General features: G+C 35.9%; 1 protein-coding gene across 6 annotated transcripts in view; it reads left to right on the top strand.

The window, feature by feature from the left end:
• Positions 1-26,427, top strand: part of SNTG1 (syntrophin gamma 1) — a 332,986-nt gene that overhangs the window by 193,737 nt on the left and 112,822 nt on the right. For 3 of the 6 annotated variants that reach the window (XM_054060096.1, XM_054060099.1, XM_054060101.1), the window contains 4 exons: positions 8,656-8,712; positions 17,386-17,443; positions 20,010-20,053; positions 20,161-20,202. In XM_054060096.1, the coding sequence (XP_053916071.1) occupies positions 8,656-8,712; positions 17,386-17,443; positions 20,010-20,053; positions 20,161-20,202 (201 nt within the window). Of the gene's footprint in view, positions 1-8,655; positions 8,713-17,385; positions 17,444-20,009; positions 20,054-20,160; positions 20,203-21,060; positions 21,251-23,618; positions 23,656-26,427 lie in introns of those variants that run through there. The other 3 variants (XM_054060097.1, XM_054060098.1, XM_054060100.1) reach the window with 2 other exon arrangements.

Below are 26,427 nucleotides of genomic sequence, written 5' to 3'. Positions count from 1 at the left end.
ATAAACTCTAAAGAATAAAAATAAAATTTGTAATTGAGGAACAATAACATTAAATTTTGCAGAAAAGTAGCTACAGTAAAAGTTCTTTTAAATCTTTTTTAATAAAAAAATCTTCAAATAAATCGATTATAAGGTTTTACTTCTGCACTGTAAGGAGCTAAAGGCTATTACTATGTTTTTAGTTTGGAACAGTATCTCTTCTGTTTGTTGGGTCTGAATCAATTTGCATGCTCCTCTGTGTAGGACAGACTTTAAACAGGCACTTAACGTTCCAGTGGTGTCCCAATCTGCATCCTGTGGAATAATCTAAATGGAATCAATGCCTCTTAAGAATGAGGTGCTGCTTAATATGATTACATGTGCTAAGGACCTAGTTCTTAATTTAGAACACTTCCCTTATTGGTAATTCTAGTTCTAGTTTCCTGAAAATAAAGAGATCTGATTTCTTCTTTTATTGTATACAGATTGAAATAAGAAAATAAAATGCATAGAACATTTAATGCAACATAAAGAGTGTTAAACAGTAAAAAAACCTAAAAACCCTGGCATCTGTTTCTGTAGAAGGCTGAAAAAATGATAGTGTTCGTGAGGGTCCTGCATCAATTGTAGCTGTAGCAATCCCATAGAGCATCAAGGATTATTCTAACAATCACAGATTAGATCTAAATTTGAACATCAGTTGCATCAATAAGTGTTATAGAGATTTCTTTCTATGTGCAATGAGAAAAAAATGCTTCCCAAGAGACAGAAGCTTTGTAGGTTCTGTATTCTGCTGCTACTGGATGTCTGATACAGATTTCAACTTCAGTGTGAATGATCAAATTCGAGATAGAAGATTTTGTTCAAAGCCTAGAAGGCAGTATCTTTATTAATCCAAATTAATCTCTTGTCTGTACAGAGGCTTTATAGTACGGGAAGTGTATGCCTGGCTTGGAGTACTTTGTGTTTTGAAGATAGACAAGTCTATGGGAAAACTGGAGGTGAATGTTAGTCAGGTACACACTGGTGACCTGACCTGACCTGGTGATTAGGTCAGATACAGACTGGTGACTGTTAGGTCGGGTACACATTTTCTCCCCTAAAGTACTGAACCCTCACAGAATTTTTTTTTCATAATAGTGGTATTACCAAAAGACAGCTTTTGTATAATTGTAATTGTCATAAATCTCCATGATAGTTACTTGTGGTAGAGAAATATAGGAATTTTACTCTTCTCATCTGAAAAAGAAACACCTTGAAAGCAACTGAATTAAAACATATAGGTACTTCATAAGTATTCATAGTAGAACTAGAGGTTCTTATTTTATACTGCCTTTTAAATGTATTTATTGAATTACCTGAAATTATACTCATAAAAGTTTGTTACATGGTGTTCCAGATGGCAATGTACAGTAAGCCAACTTCCAGTCTTTCTAGATTTATAGGTCAATAGCTTGAACTAACAAGGATAGCCTAATATTTACCTTGCTGAAAGTTATGATTGGAGAAGGGATAGCCTAAGATATGATGTGTCTGACCTGAAACATGACTCTTCAGTTGGTTTATTCCTAGGAAAATTTTCCAGAATCAATTGCAATTCCAGAATCAAAATTTTTAGTTTACAGTTAATCCTCACAATTTCTAATATCTTTAATTAATATCTGAAATTCAAGTAAAAGCATTGTTGTGTTTTGTCAAGACAAAAAGTTTGTCTAGGAAGCCATGGTGGGGGCGTTTATTTTCTTTAATAGATTTATTTGTTTGCTAATCATACTCAGAATTTTTTTCTAATGAAGTGTATGTGTATGTAAGACCCGTAAACCAGGGATATGACAATGCACCATCTGAAAAGATGGATGATTTGGATCAGATGCTGTTTTTCTAAAATAAACTGAAATAAACTGAGCAGCTGGCAATTTGCTGAAATCAGCTGCCAGAACTCTTTGCATCTTTACATATTTTTCTTAAATGTTCTGTTAATCAGTCATAGATTTCTCAAATCTGCTAACTTACCTGATGATAAGAGACAGGTGATTCTCATTGAAGAATGTAATTCTATGCTACTGTGTAGTAATGCATTATTTAATTAAATACCAATAATTTACTGTAACTTTTTAAAAATTGGCTTTAATCTTTTGGGGAGATTGATGTGAAGATCATTCATAATCTCAATGCTAATAAAAAGCGAATGCATATTTTGTGAATTTATAGAGCAACAGCTCTCAGAGAAGTATGACTTTATGTGGAAGAATTTAACTGAGGTTGATACAAATGTATCTGAATGTAATCTATGGACTGTAATTGGTTTTCTGACAGATGAAAAACCTTCATTAATAAACATCTTTCCAAAGTGAGAAAGTAACACTGCCTTAAATTGTTGAACGGTAGCCAGATCTGATTTCTGACATTATTAATTGCACAATCAGTCTTTTTCTTGGAAAGATAAGAACATATTACATCTCACTTTAAAAGTTGTTCTATGGCTATTGTGAAATCAACTGTGTCGAAAGATTTATAATTCTATACAAAGAACCATGTGTTATTGAAAAAAAAAAAAGTTGCTCTAGAGATAATTTTTCAACTTATAAACTCTGGGGTTTGTGATGTTTTGAATTTAAATTATAGAGGTCTTATTAGTTTTTAAGTATAAATTCAGAACCTATCACTTAACTGTGACTTGCCTGAGCGATCAGGTTAAGTTATTACATTTCCCTTGCTTGCACATTTTAGGGTATTGGAGACTTCCTGAGAGTGAATTTTGAATCTGATATACTGCATCATTCTTCCTTTAGATTTTAAAATGTTTCATATTTTTTTATGTAGATAAAACAAGTTCAACTAAGATAAGTAATGGTAATGAGTAGAAAAAATGCATGAAGAAAAAAATGAAAAGTTTAAAATTGTGAACATAAGATTTTGATTTATTTTCTGTATTGTATTTATTTTGTTATTTATTTACTATTTTGATTCTGATGTGTGATTGAGTAGTATGAATGGTGCCAAAGTGAAACTGCCTGACCTGGAGAGAACTGCAAATGTGGGAACAGATAGATCAACTTTCAAGCAGTTTCCGTTCTTGTAACCATCACAGAGCAACAGTAAGAACGGTGATTTTTTCTGATCATATTGGTATCTGTCAGCTATTCAGTGGAGTGAATCTATTTTTTCACTGATGCTGTCAAATATCTATTAGTTGGTTATAATTTTTTGGGTTTTTTTCTGCCAATCTAGACAGCTTTTTTAAATGGCAACCTAGAACTGACAGATGTAAATATGATTTTTTAGGGACAACCCAAGCCAGCTTATTTTTCTGAAGCTACTTAAAATTAGAAAGCATAGCAGTCTACTGAGTTTCAAGTACATGACTGCCGTTTATAAAGCGGAATTTGAAAGAGTAGAATAAGCTTTATCTCATTCTCTTACAAAAAAGACAAATATTGCGAACCAGAAAACACTTGGAGAAGCCAAAGTTCATTGATTGATGGCAGTATATGACGTGAAGCAGTAGCTGGAAATAGTAGTTATCATGAAGCTGGAGAGTGTTTGTTACCAGGCCTAGTGAGAATTCAGATTCATAGTGACTTTTGTGGGGTTTTTTTCTCTGTTTCTTCCATACTAATGCAGTACTAAGAAATGCTAAGAAATCAGTCCTAAGAGTAGAATTTTTATAAGCAGATTTTTAAGTGAATGTTTCTGCTTTTAGGCATGTGCTGTAGGACTGGCCACATTTTGAAGTGAGAACAAGCAGAGGGTTGAGTGCTCTTGCTCATTCCAATCAGTATTAACAATCTACAGAACACAGTTGGATTTACCGTCCTCAGCCTCCAGCACAGCTGCAGAGGAACAGGGATTTCCAATTGACAAATTATTCTGCCTCCATTCTTTAATTGCCAACCTTCTTCAGTTGCATGAGGAACTGAAATAAGGAGATGATAGCAGTTGAGCCAGACTGCTGGCAAACCTTGTTAACACTATTAACTCAAATCAGAAATGTGACTGACCTCTGTGAGGTGTCCTTTACATTCAGAATGAGCACAAGTTTTGATTGCTCATGCCAATTAATCCAAGGAAATCCAAAGACAGAGAAGCATTACCCAAAAGAGGATATAAAATCTTCTTTCTTGAAAACTAATGAAATAATTCAATGACAAAAAAAAATGTCATTGCATTTTGTTATTTCAAAATGCAGAGGGATTACTAATAGCTGATAAACTACAAAGAGCATGGCCTTGAAGATACTATGGCATCAAATTTTAACAGGTTGATGTATGAAATTGCTGCCAATGTATTGATTGTATCTTTATATTTCAATATTGTTTTAAAAAATATATTCTAACATTTTCCTTCTTTTTCTTTTTCCTATGTTTTTCCATTTGTGCTGCTGTAGATTCCTCTTCATGTGTATTCCTCATTTCCCACCTACTGTTTTTCTCTGCACCCCTTTAGCTTTATTCTGTGTTCTTCTTTACTGTCTGTTCTATCCATTGTGAAAAGAGGTCTTGTCTTCTGTCTAGACTTAGACAAATTGATTCGTCATACCTTTACGCTTGTAAGATGAATAACCAGACACATCATTGTCACAAACTGCAAATGTAATATTTATACCCTAGTTAAAAGGTTGAGTAATGGAATATTGAATTTTCACATGCCAATAGCTCAGTTTTATGAAGAGTTTTGAAGTTTCTTCCTCCTTTTGTTCAACTGTTATTTGACTACTTTAATAGAGACAGATCATTAGATTATATTCATTTGCTGGTTTATATTGTGCAGAATAAATAATTTCTGAGTAGTACTAATTAATCATTATTGTTAAGAGTCACTTAACCAATTATAAACTATTTTAGATCACATACATGTCAGAATGAAATATTTGAATCTTTACTGTGACTAAATGTAAATAGGTAATGATTACATAGAATTCTGTATTTTTCTTTCCTGACTATTTATTGTTGCAGTGTGCTCACAAGGTCATTCTTCAGTTCTAATCTCATTTAAGGAGATGCCTCTGATCTCAAGAAGTTCATATGGATTTTTTAAAGAGACATTTTAATACCTCTTTAATGAAAGCCTAAAAAAGATTGCTTCTGTTTCGCTGCATAGCTGTAAGGAAGAAATTTTTTGGCAGAACTCTTAGCTCTCCTTTCCAGTCAATGAACATATGTGTGGATGAGGAATTTTCTGAATTAAAGGCATGGAAAAAGTTGACAGCTTGGCAGCAGCTTTGAGTTTTTCAATAAAATGATAACCACTATTGTTCTGTTCCAGGAAGCAGCTTATAAAACACTGCTCTGAATCTTGCATTTGAAGATCCTAGGAGCTCTAACTTGCCCTCTGTTTGGTGTAACGTAGATGACAAATGTGACAATCGAATTACAAGCTCACATGACATTTTTTGTAGTCTTGATATTGAACTAAGTAGCTTTTCATCAGAATCAAATTTTATTTTGTAAACTTGGAGATGAAGTTGGTTTTGGAATTTGCAAATCCGTGGTAATTCAATCATAGAATACTGCCATAGGCTAATAGAGGAGAAAGTGAAACTAAATAAAGTGTTAGTAGGCAAATCTACACCTGACACAGACTTTTATTTAGATTGTATTTTAAGCAGATAATGGGAATCAGTGGAGCAGCACTATCTTTATCCTGGAACAGCATAAATGGTCAATCAGGATACTTACAGCACTTCTTTACTGGTACAAAATGTGTTTCCGCCCAGAGTTGTCACCATATTTTATTCATGAATATTTGTAATGCATTTTAAGAACTTAAAGCTCTTAGACAGTGAAAAGCATTTTATTATTGTTATTGTTCATTTGAAATGTTAATTAAAGGCAGCAGAACAAAATAATTTGCTTTAATTTGCTAGTCAAACTTCTTCATTGTATTAATCATTATATTATGATAGTATTTTACATAAATATAGAATGCTTTGCAGACAAAATTTATTCAGTTCCCCTTGGTTGAAGATGGCACTGAAAATGAAGCTTTGTTTGGGTTTTTTTGAAAGTCGTTTATCAAAAGTCACATGCAAGTCATGCAAGCAACAAAACAAAACTTACTTAGATAAAAGAGTTTTCTAGCAAAACATTTCAAAGCTTTTATCTACCATCACAATACTTATTCAAGTCACTTTGTAGCTGTAAAGTGAGTATTCTTCTTTCCAATGTTAAATTTAACATCCTCTCTTTATACTTAATGGAAGGCATAGATGAAGATTATTTCGCCTAACTTGGGCACCTGTTTTGACTCACCTGTATTGAGCATATTTATTTTTCTTTATTGATTACAGAAGAAAACTTGCCTTGACTCATGGCTTAGTTTTAGATAGATTAACTTCAATTAGAGGAGTCCTATTATTTATCTTTTAAACTTCTGGGTAAAAAGAAGAGGAGCTGATCAGAGCTGATGTCTGATTCTACCCCAAAATTCTGCTCTATGAAATGTGTGATGCTTGTGACACCCTTCTGATGCCCCACACCCTGTTTGTCCTCCCTGTTCATCGTGCTCCTGGTTGGTCATGCTCTCTGGGGGCTGCACTTGTATGTCAGGGGAATTGGCATCCACCATTCCTGTCCTGAGTCAGAGCTGCCACTCCATCACGAGCTCGCCCTTTCCTGCTCAGGGATGGGACTGGGGTATCTATCTCTCTCTGCACTTTTGCTGCTCTTGTATTGCTGCTTTAGAAAGGAGTCCCTCAACGCGAACTTCTCCTCTGGAGCCCTTCACCTTGGTGGCTTGACATGTAACACATTGCTAGAGTGAATCTTCTTTGCACTATGTTTTTAAAGTTCAAATCAGTTCTGTAACAGTCCAGACCTGAAATATTTACTATTTACTCTCAGTGGAGATAGAAAAGAACCTAGAAAAAATACCAGACAAAACACTGATAAATTATGTTGGGCAGGGAAATTACTGTTGCTTGAAATCTTTCTGTTCCCTTTGTTAACTTTTACACAATTTTACCTATTTAGTTATCTGCTATGCTGGCAAATTATTTCTGAAACATGCATTTCTTTCTCTGAAAAACTGATGCAGGGGACAGTGCAAAATGTTTCTAGTTTCCTGCCAGACAGCACTAGTAAACTCACAAAAGACCCCATATCAGGTATTTTCAGGGCTGGCTTGACTCTGTCTTAGCTTGAGTGAAAACTGGTAAGATTATTTTATTGACACTTTTATATGGGTATTTGTACTAAGAAAGACAACAAAAAGGATAGAAATATGCTACAGGATAGCTTTCTATTAGGCTTTTTAAAAGGATAGGTCTAACTTAGAATATATTCAGATGCCCCTACTTAAACTTTACAGTCATGACTGACATATTATGAACTATTACACAATTTTTAATGAAGATTTATGTTTTTAACATGCTACTTCATTTGAAATTTAATTGTAAAGTGTGATATTCTTTATTCCACTCATGGTTAATATACTATCCAGCCAGTTTATTAAAAGTGTGATATTTTTTAACCTCTTCTTAAGTAAAAGGAGTATTTTATGTTTGATTCAAGCATGTATAACAAAAATACTAGAATGCATTTATTAGAGTGTACAAGTCAAGCTGCTATTATTAATTACATATTCAATGGAAACTGAGGCTGGAGATGAGGTGGAGTTAATAGGAAAAATGTAGCTACCTGTGGAGCCACAGCTGAGTGTTTTGTGTTTGTATGTGTAAACTCAGCTTAGACCACACATCAAACTCTGGCCTATATTAGTTTATCCTGACTATATTATCATGAATATATGTATAAATAAAATAGACATGCAAACTTATGCTATGCAATATATATAATGAAATTAGTATAAAATCTAGACCATATGTAGAGGACATTAAAAAATCAATATATTCTATATATTTGTGTATGGACACATCTGCTACTAAGTTTTTTTACTGCTAACAAAATTGACTAATACTAAATGATCTTTGTAAATAAAGGAAAAAAGGTCTTTTTTTGTAAATGTCCATATCTAAGACAGATACTAGCCTAGTTTTTACAGAACAACTTTTAGGATGAGCAATAAAAGGAAAAAAAAAGTAGACTGCTTTAAATAATTCCATCTGTAACAATGCCCTTTTAGTAACTGATTACAATTTTTAAACCATTGCTCTGAGGTCAGCAGTGGCTGTATTTATATTAGTTTTTTTAATTTGGACCAGAACTGTGCTTTGAAATGAATTTCTGGATCATGTGCACTTACTATGCTTGGGTTCACATCACTAATCAGTTTTGGCTTACACAAGCTATATTCCTTTTGGGTGAAACTAAATTGGAAAATGTACTATGGGGGTGCAGTTTATGTATTTCAGCATGTAGTGCTCAAGTTAATACCTCTACAATGCATATGCTGTGCCCTAAGTGTTAAATTCTACAACTATGTTCTTATTGCATTGCAGCGCTTGCTAGTGTACACAGAGCCAGCAATGTATGAATTGAACAAATGAATTTTTCTCTTAGACAGCACCTCTGTTTTAGTTCCAAACTTTCTTTTTTTCCTTTGCAGAATAGGTTTCTTGGGATTTTCATGTTCAGTAACTATCAAATCCATTAAAATAGGAAAAATCAGTGTAGGATGGTAGTACAGAAACAAATTATTGAAGTATGAAAATAGATGATATGGCACAAAACATTAAATCTATCAAAACTGGATTTTATTTTTTTTTTCTCCCCCCAGGAAAGAACAGTAACCATTAGAAGACAGACTGTAGGAGGATTTGGATTAAGTATAAAGGTAGGATGATTTTTTTGGTCTGTTATTCCATGTTACACAAAAGATGTCTTTGTAAATAATTAATGTTACTTTTAATGAGGACAGACAATATTTTAGAGGACTATAAGCAATAGAGCAAACATGTTCTGGGATGTTAGATACTGTCCACAGTAGGCAACCAGCTACTACAGAGCTCTGTTAAATGGAACACAATGGAAAGATCCGTCATCAAGCTAACCATCTCTGTAATAAGATTTGATACGAGAGTTGAACAGTATTTGCAGCTGCATAGACTGTACTTTTGTTCAACAGCACTCTAATTTAAGTAGTTATTTATTTATTTATTCTAAATTACAGTGGCAGGCACATGGAAAAGGCAACAAGTTCATCAATTTATTTTGCTGTAGATCAAGTAACGGCAGCAATTTATCGTGTTAGCATATTTTTTATCTACAGTAAGATTTAAGAACATACGTAAATGTATATGGTCCTTTTTGAGGTGGGAGGGGATCAGAGAGAGGAAGAGTTAATAATTTTTGTCATCATAACCTTCCTGTAGATCTATATTGCCATGATTTTGAAAACCATGCCTTAGTGTTGAATCTCAGTGTAGACAACACAACATTAATGTTATCTTCCAAATACAGCAGTCCTCAGCTTCAAATAACAATGGAAAAAGTGAAGTGTACTTCACATGAATGCAAAGAGGCTTAAATTATACATATAAAGTATAGACTTTCCTGTGGACATTGGCTAGTACTGACCTTATAAGAAGTGGCTCAGCAGAGGCATTAACGTGCCTTTGTGTTGTTATTGATAAGAATATTGCTGAACAGAAATACTAGTTCTTAAAGTATGTCTTGGCGTACTTAGTGCTATCTTATTGACCCACTGAAGTCTTCTATTCAAGGAAAACTAATTGCTATTTTGTGGTCAAAGATTCTCATGAGTTTAGCTAACAGCCCACAAGTTATTTTCCTGCAGTGTCATTACAGATTACAGTTCACTGAATAATGATGAAGTAATGCATGTCAGTGTAAAATCGAGTGTAAGGGTGAATGGGGTTTTAGTTAGCTGGTGCTAAGAAATAACTGCTTATTGTAAGGACTTCTGAGGTTTGGAAAGCAGATCTCATAAAAAGGCACTAAAACTGATATTTCATGCCTTTTCTTTCTGCAGATTTAAACACCCATTTATTTTCAAAAGCCTAATATAATCAAGTCACCTTTTAACATATTCTTGAGTAAATTTTGGAAGTGTCTTATTCCACTTTAAGTATCCTAGACACTTGGATATGTTTATTTTCCGGAAAAGCAGAAGGTCAAAATGTTACTAATTCTGAAATGAAACTGTTCAGTTATCTTTTAGTGTCTTGTCTATGAAAGAAACTCTCTTCTTCTGTGTTATAACCTGAGTGCTCCAACTACATTTACTAAAATCAGAGATTCAGTGAAATGCTTAAAAAATCTCTTTGTGAGATTGATCCAAAGATCCAAAATTAAGACCTTTAAAAAATCGCTTATAATCCATTTTTTGCAGGTTTGAAAGAAGAAAAAGAAAGTGTTGTTTTTTCTGTATTTCATGTTACTGAAGTTAATGACAAAAATGTGATTGATTTCAAAGCAGAACTGATCTGTTTTACAGCTTCCAGAATGAATTACTTTACAATCACAGAATCACAGAATCACAGAATCACAGAATCACAAGGTTGGAAAGGACCCATTGGATCATCGAGTCCAACCATTCCTAACACTCCCTAAACCATGTCCCTAAGCACTTCATCCACCCATTCCTTAAACACCTCCAGGGAAGGCGACTCGACCACCTCCCTGGGCAGTGGATATCCACTGATATCCAACCTGAACCTCCCCTGACGGAGCTTCAGGCCATTCCCTCTAGTCCTGTCCCCTGTCACTTGGGAGAAGAGGCCAGCTCCCTCCTCTCCACAACCTCCTTTCAGGTAGTTGTAGAGAGTAATAAGGTCTCCCCTCAGCCTCCTCTTCTCCAGGCTAAACAACCCCATATGATAAACAACCCCCAATGATAAACTTCCTATCATTTACAATTTTTGAAGCCTCTTTAGAAAACTCAGTAATAAACATCTGAAGGAATAGCCATGGAGTTAGATGTAGAAATTGTTAAGTGTAGTGTAATATTTCATTTATTTAGCACATCTCTGAGAAATATGAGATGGTGAGATTTGACCCAAGAAACTGCTGAGTGTGTAACTTCTGAAGGAACATCATTTTTCTCAATAATTGGAGTGTAGTGTTTTTGCAGAAATAAGCAATTAAATTGATAGTTCATTAAAGTTTGCAGTTACAGTCTGACTCCTGGCTACCAGGACTCTGTATGGTGCCATTTTCCTGCCTTTATTTTCATATTCTTTTTAAATGGTGAACAGCATTGCAGATCTACCGAGGCTTGGTTTGACATAGAATCATAGAATGGGTTGGGTTGGAAGGGACTTTAAGATCATCTAGTTCCAAACCCCCTGCCACTAGATCAGGCTGCCCAAGGCCCCATCCAGCCTGGCCTCGGACACATCCAGGGATGAAGCAGCTGTGACTACCTTTGGCAACATGTGCCAGTGCCTCACCACACTCATAGTGAAGAAATTCTTCCTTATGTCTAGTCTAAATCTGCCCCTCTCCAGTTTATACCCATTGCCACTAGTCCTGTCAGTACAAGCCTTTGTAAAAAGTCACTCCCCAGCTTTCCTGTAGGCCCCCTTCAAGTATTGGAATGTTGCTGTAAGATCTCCTCGGAGCTTTCTCTCCTCCAGGCTGAATAAGCCCAACTCTCTCAGCCTGTTCTCATAGCAGAGGTGCTCCAGCCCTCTGATCATCTTTGTAGCCCCTCTTTGAACCAGTTCCAACAGTTCCATATCCTTCTTATGTTGAGGATTCCAGAACTGGACGTAATACTCCAGGTGAGGTCTCACAAAAGAGAGTTAGAGAGGGAGAATCATCTGCCTTGGCCTGCTAGCCACGCTTCTTTTGATGCAGCCCAGGATACAGTTGGCCTTCTGGGTTGTGAGCGCACATTGCTGGCTCGTGTCAAGTTTCTCATGAACCAGCATCCTCAAGTCCTTCTCTGCAGGGCTGCTCTCAATCACATCATCCCCCATCCTGTGTTGAAATTGGGGGTTGCCCCGACCCAGGTGTAAGACCTTGCTCTTGGCCTTGTTGAACCTCTCGAGTTTCTCACAGGCCAATTTCTCCAGCCTGTCCAGCTCTCTCTGGTTGACATTCTGCCCTTCTGATGTGGCAACTGCACCACTCAGCTTGATGTCATCTGCAAACGTGCTGAGGATGCACTCAATCTCGCTGTCAGTATCATTGATGAAGATATTAAACAGCAATGGTCCCAGTATGAACCTCTGAGCGACACCACTTGTTGCGGATCTCCATCTAGACTTTGAGACATTGACCACTACTCTCTGAATGGGTTTCTTATCCACCGAACAGTCCACCCATCAAATCTATATCTCTCCAATTTAGAGAGAAGGATGTTGTGGGAGACCGTGTCAAGGGCTTTACAGAAGTCCAAATAGATCACGTCTGTTGGTTTACTCGTGTCCACTGCTGCGGTTGCTCCATCATAGAAAGCCACTAAATTGGTCAGACAGGATTTGCCCCTGGTGAAGCCATGCTGGCTGCCATTAATTACCTCCTCATCCTCCATGTCCTTTAGCAGAGCTTCTAGGAGGATCTGTTCCATGATCTTCCCAGGCACAGAGGTGAGGCTGACAGGTCGGTAGTTCCCAGGGTCGTCTTTTCTGTCCTTTTAAAAAAATGGGCACATTATTACCCTTCTTCCAGTCACCAGGGGCTTCTGCTGACTGCCGTGACTTTTCAAATATCATGGAGAGTGGCTTAGCAACCACTTCTGCCAATTCTGTCAGGACTCCGGGAAGCATCTCATCAGGTCCCATAGAATTCTATATGTTCAGGTTCCTCAGGTGGTCATGAACCTGATCCTCCTCTACTGTGGGAGAGGGTCTACCCTCTCTGGTCACCATCATGTTGTCCCACGACCTCAGAGGGGTGAGGAGAGCGGTTGTCAGCGAAGACTCAGGCAAAATGTTGTTAAGTACCGTAGCCTTCTCTTCATCTGTTGATATGAGGTCACCGTTTTCAACCATCAGTGAGGGTACGTTCTTTTTAACCTTCCTCTTCTGATTGACATACCCGTAGAAGCCCTTCCTGTTGGTCTTCACTTCCCTTGTCAAGTTCAGCTCCAGCTGCCCCTTGGTCTTCCTGACCTCATCCCTACACAACCAGGCAGAATCCCTATATACTTTGCAGATTCCCTGTCCCTGCTTGCACTGCCTGTGCAGTTCCCTCTTGTTCTTGAGTTTGACCAGCAGGTCTTGACTCAGTCACACCGCTCTCTTCCCTTCCCGCCTGATTTCCTACATATGGGAATCAAGATCTCTTGTGCCTCATGGGACACATTCTTAAATATTTGCCAGCTCTGTTCTGTTCCTTTGTCTCTGAGGACCATGTTCCCAGAAGTCCTACTGAGTAATTCCTTGAAGAGCTGGAAGTTTGCTTTCCTGAAATGTAGTGTCCTGATTATACTGCCCACTCCTCCCATATCTCTGAGGACTTTGAACTCCACCACTGTGTGATCACTGCAGCCCAGGCTGCCTCCAACTCTAATGTCACTGATAAGCTCCCTTGTATTAGTGACCATCAGGTCCAGTATTGTATCCCCTCATGTGGGGGGTCTCTATTAGCTGGATTAAGAAATTATCTTCAATGCACTCCAGGAGTCTCCTGGATTGCCTACAGCTTGTTGTGCTACTTTTACAGCATACGTCAGTGTGGTTGAAGTCTGAGTAGGATGAGGGCTTGTGAGTGTGAAGCCTCCTGTAGCTGAGGATGAAGGCTTCATCAGTTGGCTCTCCTTGATCAGGTGGCCTGTAGTATACACCGACCACAAGGTTCCCATTGGTTCCATGGTCTTTTATTCCGACTCATAAGCTTTCAAACTGTTTGTGGCTACTCTTCAAAGACAGCTTTTCACATTCGATCGCTTTCCTTACATAGAGAGCAATGCCTCCATCCCTCCTGTCCGGTCTGTCCCTTCTGAACAGCCTGTAGCCATCGATAGCCATACTCCAGTCGTGGGATTTACCCCACCACATTTCAGTGATGGCAACTGGATCATAGCTTTCTAGTAACTCAGAAGCTTCCAGCTCCTCCTGCTTGTTGCCCAAGATTCGTGCATTAGTATAGAGTCACTTCAGCTGGGCTTTTCTTTTTCAGCTGACTTTAAAGTTTTTGGCTCAAAAGTTTTTGACATTAAAGTTTTGACTTTAAAGTTTTTGACTTTTTAAAGTTTGAATCAATCAAAAAATCTCTAAAGCAAGGATGTGCACCCATTCTGCTTATGCTTGTGTACATGCTTAGATGATTCTCTTCATTCATTCTGTGATACTTTTTTATTAACACATTTTCTCTGTGTTTCAAATTGATACAATAAAAACACTAGAAAGCTTTAATTAATAAATGAGTCATGTAGCTTTTAGTTTTAAAATTTATCTTTTCATCTTTAAAAGCTTGATTACTTGCAGAAGTTGGTGTTGAATGCATTTTGAGAGTGGCATTTTCGTAACAGCTATACTATTCTATTGAAAAGTTAAGAAGTGCCAATGTTAGTTGGCATGCTATTGTCCACATTGCTTAATTGTTAGCATGATTCCTAGCACAGTTTTGGCTTATAGCAACTAGTATTCTCTTAGACAACCCATGAACATAATTCAGAGCTTTATATGGACTGTTTCCAATAGGCAACATTTATAAAGTCATCATTTTTCAGTTCTGTCCTCATAGACATGAGACGTATTGTGCCACTAGACCTTAAAGATAAAACAGAGGCCCATTTTTGTTAGTAGAATAAATGTTGCCCTTTTTAATGAAATAAAAATGTCACCTATATTGTCTCACTTTGAGGATTCTGAATTCCAAATGAGGCTGATTTTTTATAGACTCTCTGTTTAGAAAAGCAAAGTAGTAATTGTCTTATTATACTTGGAGCCAAACACAATCCCAGCATTTGTCAATAACAGTTGCTAGTTTCAGTTGACCTATTTTTCATAGGACTAAAACTAGAGAAAAAAAATCTCATATATAAAAACTGGGATAAGAAAATATCTTTAGAACTGCGACACTTTGAAAGGAGATTTGTGTGACCTCCCACTCGTAAAGACCAACATCCAGGCCAGTGAGCTTCAGAAGCTGCCAGTAATTAGAGCCTCCTCTGCCTCTTCTAGCAGGATCACGTCTGCAGGTGGGCTGCTGCCTTTATTCCAGTCTCATGCTTGTCTGCTTAAGGAAAAATTACAAAGAAAATTTGCATGAGAAAGACTGGTGTTAGAGTCTGTAGAGGACTGAGCTGTCAAGGCTTGACATGATTTTGTCAAACCTTCTCCGGTCTGAGTTTATAACTACATGTCCACCTAAGAGGGAAGGGAAAATCTGTAACGATGGAAAAGTGGCCACTGTTCCCAGAAGTTTCTAGAGTTACACCTGTGCCTATAACACCAGAGTTTGCACATGCATACGCTTTTTATTCTACACTACAGACAATCAGGTTTGGAGGATGCAGGTTGCAAGGCTGTAGTGTCAATCTGAAGTTGTATTCAATAAGATGTTGTAAGAATGCATACTTTTTCTTTAGCTTGCTGCAGATCGCTCACAATGACTGGGTATAAATAAGTGGTCATCTATTGTCTCTTTCCCATTTAGAATTTTTGTTTCTTAGAATAGCAGGCAGAACCTCATATGACTAATTTAAAAAGAACCCTTCATGCTGGTCAGGCTGGGATGCAGTGAGAGGAGATCATTTACTTCAGTAGACATTACTGAATACTTCTTCAGATTTGCAGTGTAAATAGATTTAGATAGATACAGTGAGTGAGAGAGAAATAATCATGTTGTGTACATTACAGGCTTGCTTACTAATAACAATATTTTTTCTCTTTACTGGAGAGCTGAGCCTAAGAGGGAGGGATGCCATTTTACTGAGGAAAAAAAGGACCTATGTTAGCTATGCTGAGCTTTAAAGCCTGCACTTTGCTGAGCTTCAAATGGCTTGGATAGTGCAATCTCAGTGTAACATTGGAGGCTTAGGAAGGGAACTGACACAATTTTTTTTCCTGTTTATTTGTAAAATTTGGAACAAATGAAATGTGCTTGTAACTAAAGAAAAATCCAGAGGGTGTAGGCTAAGTCTTATACATTTAGTGAGCTTGAACTGATTATCTGAAGTGAAGCCAACTTTTATTGTTGCTGTTCCTCTGGTGAAAACCATTGAAAGATATTTCATGAATTATAATGCTACAATTTATTTAGTCTGAATAAATCACTAAGCCTGACTGAAATGAAGGTAGCCTCATGGTCTTTGTGGAGGGAATACTCAGTCCATGCTACAGACATCAATACATTCTGTGCTTGTAAAAGCTCATCTTGTGCAATGCCAGCAGAATTTTTTTTTGTAGACATGTAACCATTGTAATATTACTTACTGAGAAAGCTCAGTGCTTTTAGGACCATTTGCACTGACAGCCACTAAGTGAAGGAACTTTAATCCTATTTAAAACTCTATGGTTTCACAGGAAATTCATCTTTATTTCATGACAGAAATAGCTGTTGAGTGCAGGAGTCCATTCAGTTTCAAACAAGTGGTTATTTCATGAAGATGACATATGTAATGTTCCTTAGACCATCTTACTACCCATGTCAGTTCTTTGCACACCTCACCACTGGGTGCCTGCACCTAAGAAAACCATTGTTTCCAAAGAAGAACTTTGTTGCCTAAGAAAAATGTAAGCAAACCCTTTATCAGGATTCCTAGGTGAAATGAGAGTGTGGTAGACTTGTTTCTAATGATTTGAATTTGTGCCTCTTACACATGGGCTTATAGTTTGATGCTCTCTACAGAGGAAAAAATATTTGTGTCTCTGTATGTATTTGCCTTTCTCTTCCTTTGAGTTTCCTTTTTATTTAGTATTTCTTTTTAATACTTTATTCTTTAGCACCATGAATGTTTCCAGTCCCAACAGGATGAATTGAATGAAGCAAAAGCATTGAACTGTTGTTGAACTGTTGAATTACTGTCCAGCTTTCCTTTATTTCCCTCCATTTATTGAACACCTACTGTTCCATTTCTTAATGTTTCTTTGTCTGTTCCTTGCTACTTATACCACTTCTTTGCTGACTCTTTGTGCTTGTGATGGAGATGGAAACAAATAGAGGCTGCTTTGGAGATGAAAAGTCCAAACTTGCTTTTCTTAGGCTTTTGTTTACCTGTTTCTTGCCAGCATGAAATCTAAGTGATCACAGTGTGGTTGCCATTGTAGTGTGATGGCCATTTTGCTTTTGTAGGACACAATTTTGTATATTAAGCTCTCCCAAATTCACAGAAACCGGTGATTTTTTCCTTCAAGTCTTGCACAGTTTTGAAAATTATTCAATTCATTTCCTGAGAACTCCTTAATGAGAGGCAGCAAAGAATGAATCCTAATCAACTATTTATTAAAAAAAAAAAAATGGAGGAAATGCAGAGTCAGAATTATTTTTGTGGTCTCTTTGAAAACTGCAGTTAGAGAAAAGAGTAAAATATGATTTTAAGCAAAAAGATATTTCCAGTAAATGATGAGATTGCTATTTATTCTGTTTTCAGGGTGGAGCAGAACATAATATTCCCGTGGTCATTTCTAAGATTTCCAAAGAACAAAGAGGTAGGTGTCAGAGTAGTACAATGTTTTGACATACTCCTTAAAGCAATGTTCACTAAGTCCTGAGATTCTTCAGGAAGTATTAAATAAATCCTATTGATGTACAATTTCTCTCAAATTGTTATTATGATCTCTCTCTTTCTCAGAACTTTTCTCTGAAAAAATGTATTTTTTATAGATTTTTATTTGGAATATTTTGTAACCAGACATCAAAATGATTTTTTAAAAAAAAATATTCTTGCAAAGCATTATTTTTGAAGAGAGAAGGAGGAATGTATTTAACAAATGAAAATGTTTAACGAATTCCACAGAAGTTAATTATTTCATGCTTTTTATTTCCAAGTGGTTATTGCTAGGAAGCTGTAGCAGATTAAATGTTTGGCCATTAAGTCATCGTAAGACCAGAAATGAATGCATGTTTTTTCATACTGGTTAGTGGTGTGATACTTAGGCAGGAGTGGGTAATGCCAGAACCTTAATAATACCCCTATGTTATTTCAGTGTTTGATGCTATGCTGTTTAAGCTTTTGCAGCAACTCATACATAGCAAAACTGGTACTGCATAAAGTCTTAACTATACTTATTTTTAGTGAATGAAATAATATGTGCTAGGAAGATGAATAATGGTTAAACAGCTAATAATGTGGACGATGAGAGATGAAGGTTGTGAATCAGTACTAGTACAGTGTATTTAATATCTCTGTTATTTGCATATATTTATATACATTTGTGTAAGGTCAGAAATGTAAACTTGGAAGCTTTTCCCTCCATCTGTAATGCAATGCTTCTAGGATACTGCTTCTGCACACTTAAAATGTGCCAGCATAAAAAAAAAAATCTCATATTCACTCACACAAATAGAGGTACAAGGGAATCAGCTAATAGAGAACGGAAAGCCGGCCCTGAAATGAGGGTTTGACAGTTGGCTATAGAGTAGCATGGAATAAGCCCATAAGACAGACAGTGAGGTTAACCTTAAGAAGTTATACTTGTGACCCCATTCTTTTCAGTATGTGTGTAAGCATGTCATACATAACAGTGTGGTGTATAGTGCCTACATTGTTATAAAGCTTTTAAGCATTGCGAGAAAAATGAGATGTGCACATTATTTTAATTTCTTTTTTGTGGTTATTTTTTTTTTGCTGCGGTAGCTGATGCATTATTTCTAATCTCAGTACCTAGCTGCTTTCTATAAAAATACTGTTGAATTTTAAGGACCTAATCTTTCTATAAAAATACTGTTGATTTTTAAGGACCTAATTCTAAGAGACATCTCTGGTGTAGATGAAAACTGCTGTCTCCTTGTGTAGAAAGCATGATCCTATGTGTCTATACTAGGGATCTTTGGTACAAAAAAAATGCTTATTGACCCAGCAAAGCTCTGCAGGTTTGGTTCTGTCTTCCTCCCAAGTGACTCCAGCTCTTTCTTTGTAACTATACATGAGAATGTGATATTTGGTGCAATTCTTAAAACCAGTGATGGGCATAAGGTGCTTAGACTGCATATACAGTGTTAGTACAAGCAAGCCCAGTGTGTGAAGAAGGATATTGAGATATGCATTTATTTAAGAAAAAAGAAAAAAGAAATCAGAATATTTCTCCTTCAATAATTTAAGCATCTTTTGTTACATGTAGCTCAGTCCTTCAAAGACATAGTGAATATCATAATTTATGTCAAATATCCAGTTTTACAACTTATGTAGATAAGAAAAACTTTTTCCACTTCTAGTCTTTTATAGATAGTTTCACCTCTAATGTTATGGAATATTATAGCTTACTAATTCCCTATAGTCTGTTAACATTCCTTAGTTCTCATATGAGGTGTTATTTACTTCTTTATATACATCTAAATAATCTTCTTTATATTTCTCCTGCATTTGTAAAGTATGTTTGCATTGGATACATCTATAGCACAACACAATATTGTAAACCTGCAATTATGGAATTAGATTTTGTAAATAGCCCCTGGCTTAAAGAGTATCACTTTGTTTTAAAAATCAAATTCAATTTGGCTGGTGATTTTGTACACTATACTGATGGTTTAGCTCTTCAGCATATAAAGTGTTATCCAGCATAAAGATTCCACTGAGCTTATCAAAGACACAGGATCTGAAGAGTCTTTGGTAAAAGTCTGCAAGTTAAATTTGTTGTTTCTAAGTAGCTCTAGAGTCTCCGTGTTGCTTTTTCCTCAGAGCTTGTAAGAAACAATCTCTCATACCCAAATAAAACCTAGTTCTACAGTAATTTTCAATTCAGAAAAGTATCCACTACCTCACCATAATGCCCTGAAGAGTACTGATGTTGGATGGAAGATGTTTCGTGGTCTTGTACCTGGGCTGGGTAGACTCTTTCATTGTAACACTGATATACTGATATTTGGGCATTAAAAAAAAAATAGAAAAAAAATCCATAACATTTATTTGAAAATTATGTGTTGAGGGTTTTTTTTAGATTTCTGTTTAAATTTTTAAAAGGTCACGTAACAAAATAAATTAAATAGGAATATATGCATATATATAAAAAAAGATGTTTTGTATAAACCAAATGAAAAATATGCTTTCTGTTTCAGCGGAACTTTCAGGTTTGCTCTTTATAGGAGATGCAATTCTACAGGTGAGTAAAATCACAAGTTCTTTTGTTCATATTTTTCTAGAAAAGTGAAATGAAATCTATACTTTTGAAATGTAGAGTAAGTCTTCTCTTTGTCTTTTTAATAACAGATTAATGGAATTAATGTGAGAAAATGCAGGCATGAAGAAGTGGTGAGCTTTTCTGTTTTTTAGTCTACTTTTTGTCTTTTATAGTCATTGAGATAATAGTGTATGCTAATAGCAATGCACTGGTATCAATTGTTTTATTGCTATTCCTAAACAAGTATCACTGTACCTTCTAGCATGGCAAACAACTAAGATCTTAGTGCAATCTCTTCATAAGCTTGTTCTAATTGCTGTTTTGAGATAGGCTTTTCTATATTAAAAGTGATTATTTTATTATACTGAGTTTAGCTGTATGTATTCCAACATTTATTCTTCTGGCTTTTAGCTGTCAAATTTCAACAGTGCTACACCTTTCTGACAATGTGAAGTAATCTAAAAAAGCTATAATTTGCACTGTGTTTGAGATTTGTGGTTTGGTTGGTTTTAATACTATTTTAAAATTGAAAAAAAAACTATCTACTTTTCATTCTCTATTATTTATGAGGGTGTTCTCCTTCTTCAGTTAAACTGTTATCAGGACAGGTTTAAAATAGGAGTGTATTGAGGCCATTCCTTCTAGAGAAGCCATGTGTATTTGAGAGCTCTATAGTAAATGGTTTGCTTGGTAAGTTAGCTTTGCTACAAGCATCACGTACTTTCATTATATTTGATTTTTTGACTTGAAAGTATGTTCACAAGTACAAAACCCTGTGTTTCAGAAACAAATGCCAGAAATTAGATTAGCAAATAAATTATCTTTCAATTCTGTATAGCTCCATAGAATTTGTACCTGTATTTTTAAAATAATGTAGTAATATTATATTTGAAAGTTTACTTTTCTAAAACTTACTTAGTCAGTTCAAGAGTGCTCTATATTTCATACAGCATTCTTTATATGACAGATCATTGAGCATATGCCATTGAAGTATAGAAAGCACAAGTTAATAAAGTTGAAGTTCTGATGAACTGAGTTAGTGGAAGTTGAAAGATTGGATCACTGCAGTATTGTCCCTCTCAGAGTGCTTTTGTGCATTGGTTTCATGCTGGAAATTTTGGCTGCAAATCATGTGGCATTCTTCAGAGCCTATGTTGTGCCACCTTCTTTATACACAGGGTAATAATTATATTACTTTTAAGCTTTGGCTGTGTGACTGTGATGAGATTTTAATTTTTTATAAGCTTAACACAGTTGTTTGGCTTAATATGTATTAATATGGTAAATCTCCCAGTGGGATTTAAATACACTGTTGGAATGTCAAGACATCAAAAAAAAGTGTTATTAACAGTGTAGACTTCCACACTCAAAGGTGCACTGGAAACTGGTAAGAACACTAGCTGTTTTTTATTTATCTTTTTTTTTTCTGAGGTAATCTCTTAGAAATTAAAATAACACATAAATCTGTTTGCAATTTATGATCAGATTTAGACAATTCTATGGAAATAAAAACAGTTTGGAAAAGTCAAAAGGTGGAGATTGACACAGAGTAGCCAAGTGTCATCATGTTAAATTTTGTTTTAAAGTTTGTTGAATCTGCTTCTCAAACTCCTAAAGATAATTCTCTCTGAAAAAATTAAAGAAATTATATACCATTCTCAAATGTGCCTTTGTGTATGTATAGACATAGAAGATATCATATTATGTGAGAATGTACTAGTGGTTTGGGTTGTCTTAGTGTCTTTGAAAATATTCATGGTAAACCAGTGTGGAATTTTTTGTGGTGTATAAAGTTGAAGATATTCATAGGAAATTCAAACTTATATCTACAGTCAGCATCCTGTGAGTGTTCATTCCTTTTCTAGATCCAAGATGTCTTTCTGCTTGCTGAAACGTTGTAAGCCTATGTCATATCTTTGTGGCTCTGCAATGAAAAGATCTGTGGCATAATCACTGCTGCCTGCTGTATTACACAAATAATTAGTTGATCCTGGTATTTCACCGTGCTTTGCCTATAACTATGCTATGCACATAAAATTATTTTTCTATTCAAATCTCAAAATTGTTTAATCAAATTAGTGCTGTCTTTCATAGTATGAAGAATCTTTCCCCTGACCTTAGTTACCTTAACAGTGTTGGCCACTCTTTTACTGCTTGTATCGTCTTCCATTAGTTACAGCATTCAGTGATGCACAAATCATGTTAGCCAAGAAGTATAATGTAATATGAAGCCTGAACCTGACTAATACATAAATAGGTAGGTAGATAGATAGATAAGACCCTAATAACACTGGACAGCTATGTTTTTTCAGTTGTTACTGTACCTTACCGGAGGCCTCCACTCAGTTCCTTTCAAAACGTTCTTGGCTTTAGATGAATCTCTTAATTTTGTGTTTAGTTTTCTGCTTGGAGAAGGTGAGAGTATTATTACGTATCGTGAAAGCACAATATGAGTTTCTATCAAAGTCTAAATGTCAGCTTGTTGTTTATCTTGAGTTGTAAAGATTCCCATCTGGGTACAGCATAATATTGCTTCAGTCTTACCACTCTCCGATGGTAAAATAAATGCATGCTTTCTGTGGTGAAGTGGGATCACTGGAAGAGACTGAAGCAACAAAAAATCTAGGAATTCTCTTTGAAAAAAAGTATTTTTCTACATCATGCCACCAATTTGACTCAAAGAATGCAGTATGAAATTGAATTTGTAGGTTAGGAGAGTCCATGATAACTATGATTTTATGTGAGTTCGTGCTCTTTCTAGTTTGGATTTATTAATTATTCCTTTTCCAGTTGAATGTCTTTTACAGCAACACTTTTTAAAGGCTTCTATCTGATTAATTTGGGCCAACAATGCATACCTTGTCAATCCACATGACTGTTCTTTTAAGGGCACACAATGGTTATGATTATTCATAAGGCTGGAGACTAATAAGTCTGTAGTCTGGAAACTAGCGTATCTGTAGCTTTTACCTGCATTTATTGTCCAAATGTAAAACAAAAATATATAGGCAGTCACCAGCATAATACTGTTCTTGTTGCATGTGTGGATATTTTTAGTCACTCTGGGTCTAGCCACAACACCATGGATGAAACTCTGGGAGAGAGGGAGAGGCCCTGCTGTGACCTACCTCTTTTGAAATACTATTTAGTGTCTCGCAGTATGAGCATGTGAGTCAACTCAGTTGCATTGCTTCAAAGAATCTTGTGTTGGATCCACTGCTCTTACTATTTCCGGTGTTATAACACACTGAAGCACTGGGGACCCACGGGGAAGAATTTCAGTGAAATGAATGTTGATATGTTTAAAATAATTATTTCTCTATTCTTAACATTAGGAATAAAGCATCTTAGGTAGTACGAGAAACTATAATTAGATATTACTGGGTTCTTTGGATGTTAGCATCTGGTTTTCTCTTAGGAAATTAAAAGAGAATTATGTTAACGTGGATATGAAGTAATTCCTTATTTCTTGTATTTGGGGAAAATTCAGGGAAAGTTTCTAATGAAAAATGATAGTTTGCATGTGCCAGTTAATGTAGCATTTCTGCATTCCTTGAAAAGCAACAGGAAAAACTCATGGAGAGGTATGTAAGTTTCAAGACAGAAATATTTACACGTTGGTGGATTTTATGTAAAGCTAGCTACAATATATAGCGCAGTGTTTCAATTCAACCATCAGCTGCATTTTGCACAAGACCTCTTTTTCCAGCAGAATGACCTGAAATGTGATGTCCACACGCACTGCATTTTGCTTCCCCCTTTTCTCTGTATTCATATGTCACAGATTAGCCCTAGCCTGGCGAATTTGGCAGATAAAACCTTGCAGTTGGGCTCCCAAATCCCTTTCCCCTCCAGTCCAAGGGAAAAAGGGAAAGAAAAAATGTGAGGAAAAGAACTTGCAGGTTGGAAACCAGAACTACACCTTTAGTGAAATATTAATAACAATGACAATGATGATGAAAATAATTGGAAAGTAGTAAAATATATATGAATATTTGAGATGGTGCCCCAACTCGATCCCTCAGTGAGTATACATTACCTAAAATACCGTAGAACAATGAGGGAATGTGTCCACAGCCAGGAGGGAACTGAGCTCAGGAACTGGATTCAGGAACACACGGATCCAGAATCAGGACCAATCATTCAGATGAGGTCCTCACTGGATGTCAGCCATCACAGAAGAGGGATGAGACCCTCATAGTCTCTCAGTTTTATACCAAGTATGACATATATGGGATGGAATACTCTGTTGGTCAGTTTAGGGTCACCTGTCCTGTCTGCCCCTTCCCGCATACCAGTGCCCTGTGTTATCACTTCTAGTGAGGAACACTGTCTCAAAAACACGCAGTTAGCTTTCAGAGAATTAAGTTACTTAGAACAACTGAGTTGGTCACAAAACTAGCTCTAATTTAGCTCAAATAACAACAACTGTAGGGCTGTAACCGTGCTGGCTCTCCATAGCTCATCTGTTATACAACACTGACAGTATAGGGATTGTAGCTGCTTAATTGCAATCATTTGCAGCTGATGATACTCTTACTCTGATTTTTTGTTTCAAAACTGTAATTTCATTCAAACTGCTTTTTAAAAGCTGTCATCAATAGTTTTGGTATTTTTTTTTGGTGAATGTTTTTAAACAGAAGGACTAGCATATTTTATTTGTAAGACAGGACTGGAAACCAAATGATCTGAAATCTGACTCTATCTTGACTTTACGGATGTCTCTTTTGGTAAATTCTGGTTTTGTGTTATGTTTGTTTCCTTGACTGTGAAACAGACAACTAAAGTAATACCAGGTTTAACTCACTGAATTATAGAAAATACTTCAGAATCTGTTATAGCGAAGAATCTCTGCATTAATATTATATCGATTGGTGATTGTGGTAACAGCAGCCTGCAAATACAGATTACCACCTTCTTATATCATGTGGCAGAGATGCTGAATTGTATAACTCATAGCACAGCTATTTAACCCTTTCCCTTCTAGATGGAATAGCGTATTTAAATATCGAAGCTGCATGGTTGGCTCTTCTAAGAGAAGACAATAATCAATCTGCAATTTGTAACTGTTAAATTTAAAAGTTAAATGTGAACTTTTTGGAAATCCAATATGTTCTTCATAAGAGGCCAAGTTATTACATTTTCCATACAGCTGCTGTTTTCTACTTGAGATTTGGGTTATAAAAGAAGTGCTAATGTCACCTTAGCTACCCAGTTAGAATTAATGAAAGCATCTGTTAAAATGTATTTACAGTATCCTAACTGTTCCTGAAATTTGGAGCTAATAATAATCTGTCAAATATTTCAGCATTGGCTTGAAATAATTGTACATCAAGTGAAAAACAACCTACCAGGTGTAAATAATTTACTGGGGTTTTTTCTTCTATGTAGTGGAAATTCTTTGGATTAGTATTTTCAGGTGCTTTTCTAATCTGGTTTTACCTATGCTTACTTTCTGTTTAAATAATTAAATTTTATGCCAAACTCAGTTTGGCTTAAAAAAAGGCTTGCATCATTCAAGCACAATGACGTTTGTCTTTCTAATTTCTATTTTCATTTCTGTGCCTCAAGATACCTGTAGGTATGTTAGTAATTTTTTTAAGATCTCATCCTCTAAAACTAATCATCAGTACTACTAAATTTTAACAGACAGGAGTAGAATATGCCATCATGAGTAAGACAAGGTATATATGATTAATATTGTATTTTCCTTATTACACAGCTATGTTTCTCAGAGCAAAAATCCATTGGGCTTAGTGGGATAGAATGAAGGATTGCATCACTAATTATGATGCCACATCCTTCAAATAACTGTTGTTGGTCCCTTCATGTAGCTCTATTAATGCTGAAGCCTGAGCTGCAAAGAAAAGAGAAAAATGAGCAGTGAATTTAGTGTGTACCGTGAGGCATGCTTTTGTGACCTTGTTTACATTGATATTTTACTGTAAAGACTTGGGTTTATTTGCTTCCTTAAGGAATATTTTCACATCCATTTGTACATGCGTATGTTTTACCCTCCAGAAGACTTTTTTGAAAGATTTCACTTTGCACAGCATCTTCCAGACGTGTAGCTATATATATGCTTCAGTTTGACTTTGGTACATGGACTTGATTTTTAGTTTGCTATGTATGGATGTAATACTGTACAAATAAGAAAATGGGGCTGGCTCTCTGGTAGAGCAAGAAACCCAATTATTTTCAACCTGTTTCTGTGTGGTGTATCTTTGAAAAGGCATAGTCCACTTTGGGTAGTTGTTCAGTATCTTGTGTTTTACTTGGACTAATTACTACATCATAATCTAGTGAGACTAGACAAGAATACCATAGAGAGCATCAACACTCTGCACATGGCAGAA

This window comes from Cuculus canorus, chromosome 2, assembly GCF_017976375.1.
Source record: "Cuculus canorus isolate bCucCan1 chromosome 2, bCucCan1.pri, whole genome shotgun sequence".
NCBI classification, from domain to species: Eukaryota; Metazoa; Chordata; class Aves; order Cuculiformes; family Cuculidae; genus Cuculus; species Cuculus canorus.
This window is presented reverse-complemented; position numbering and strand designations above follow the sequence as displayed.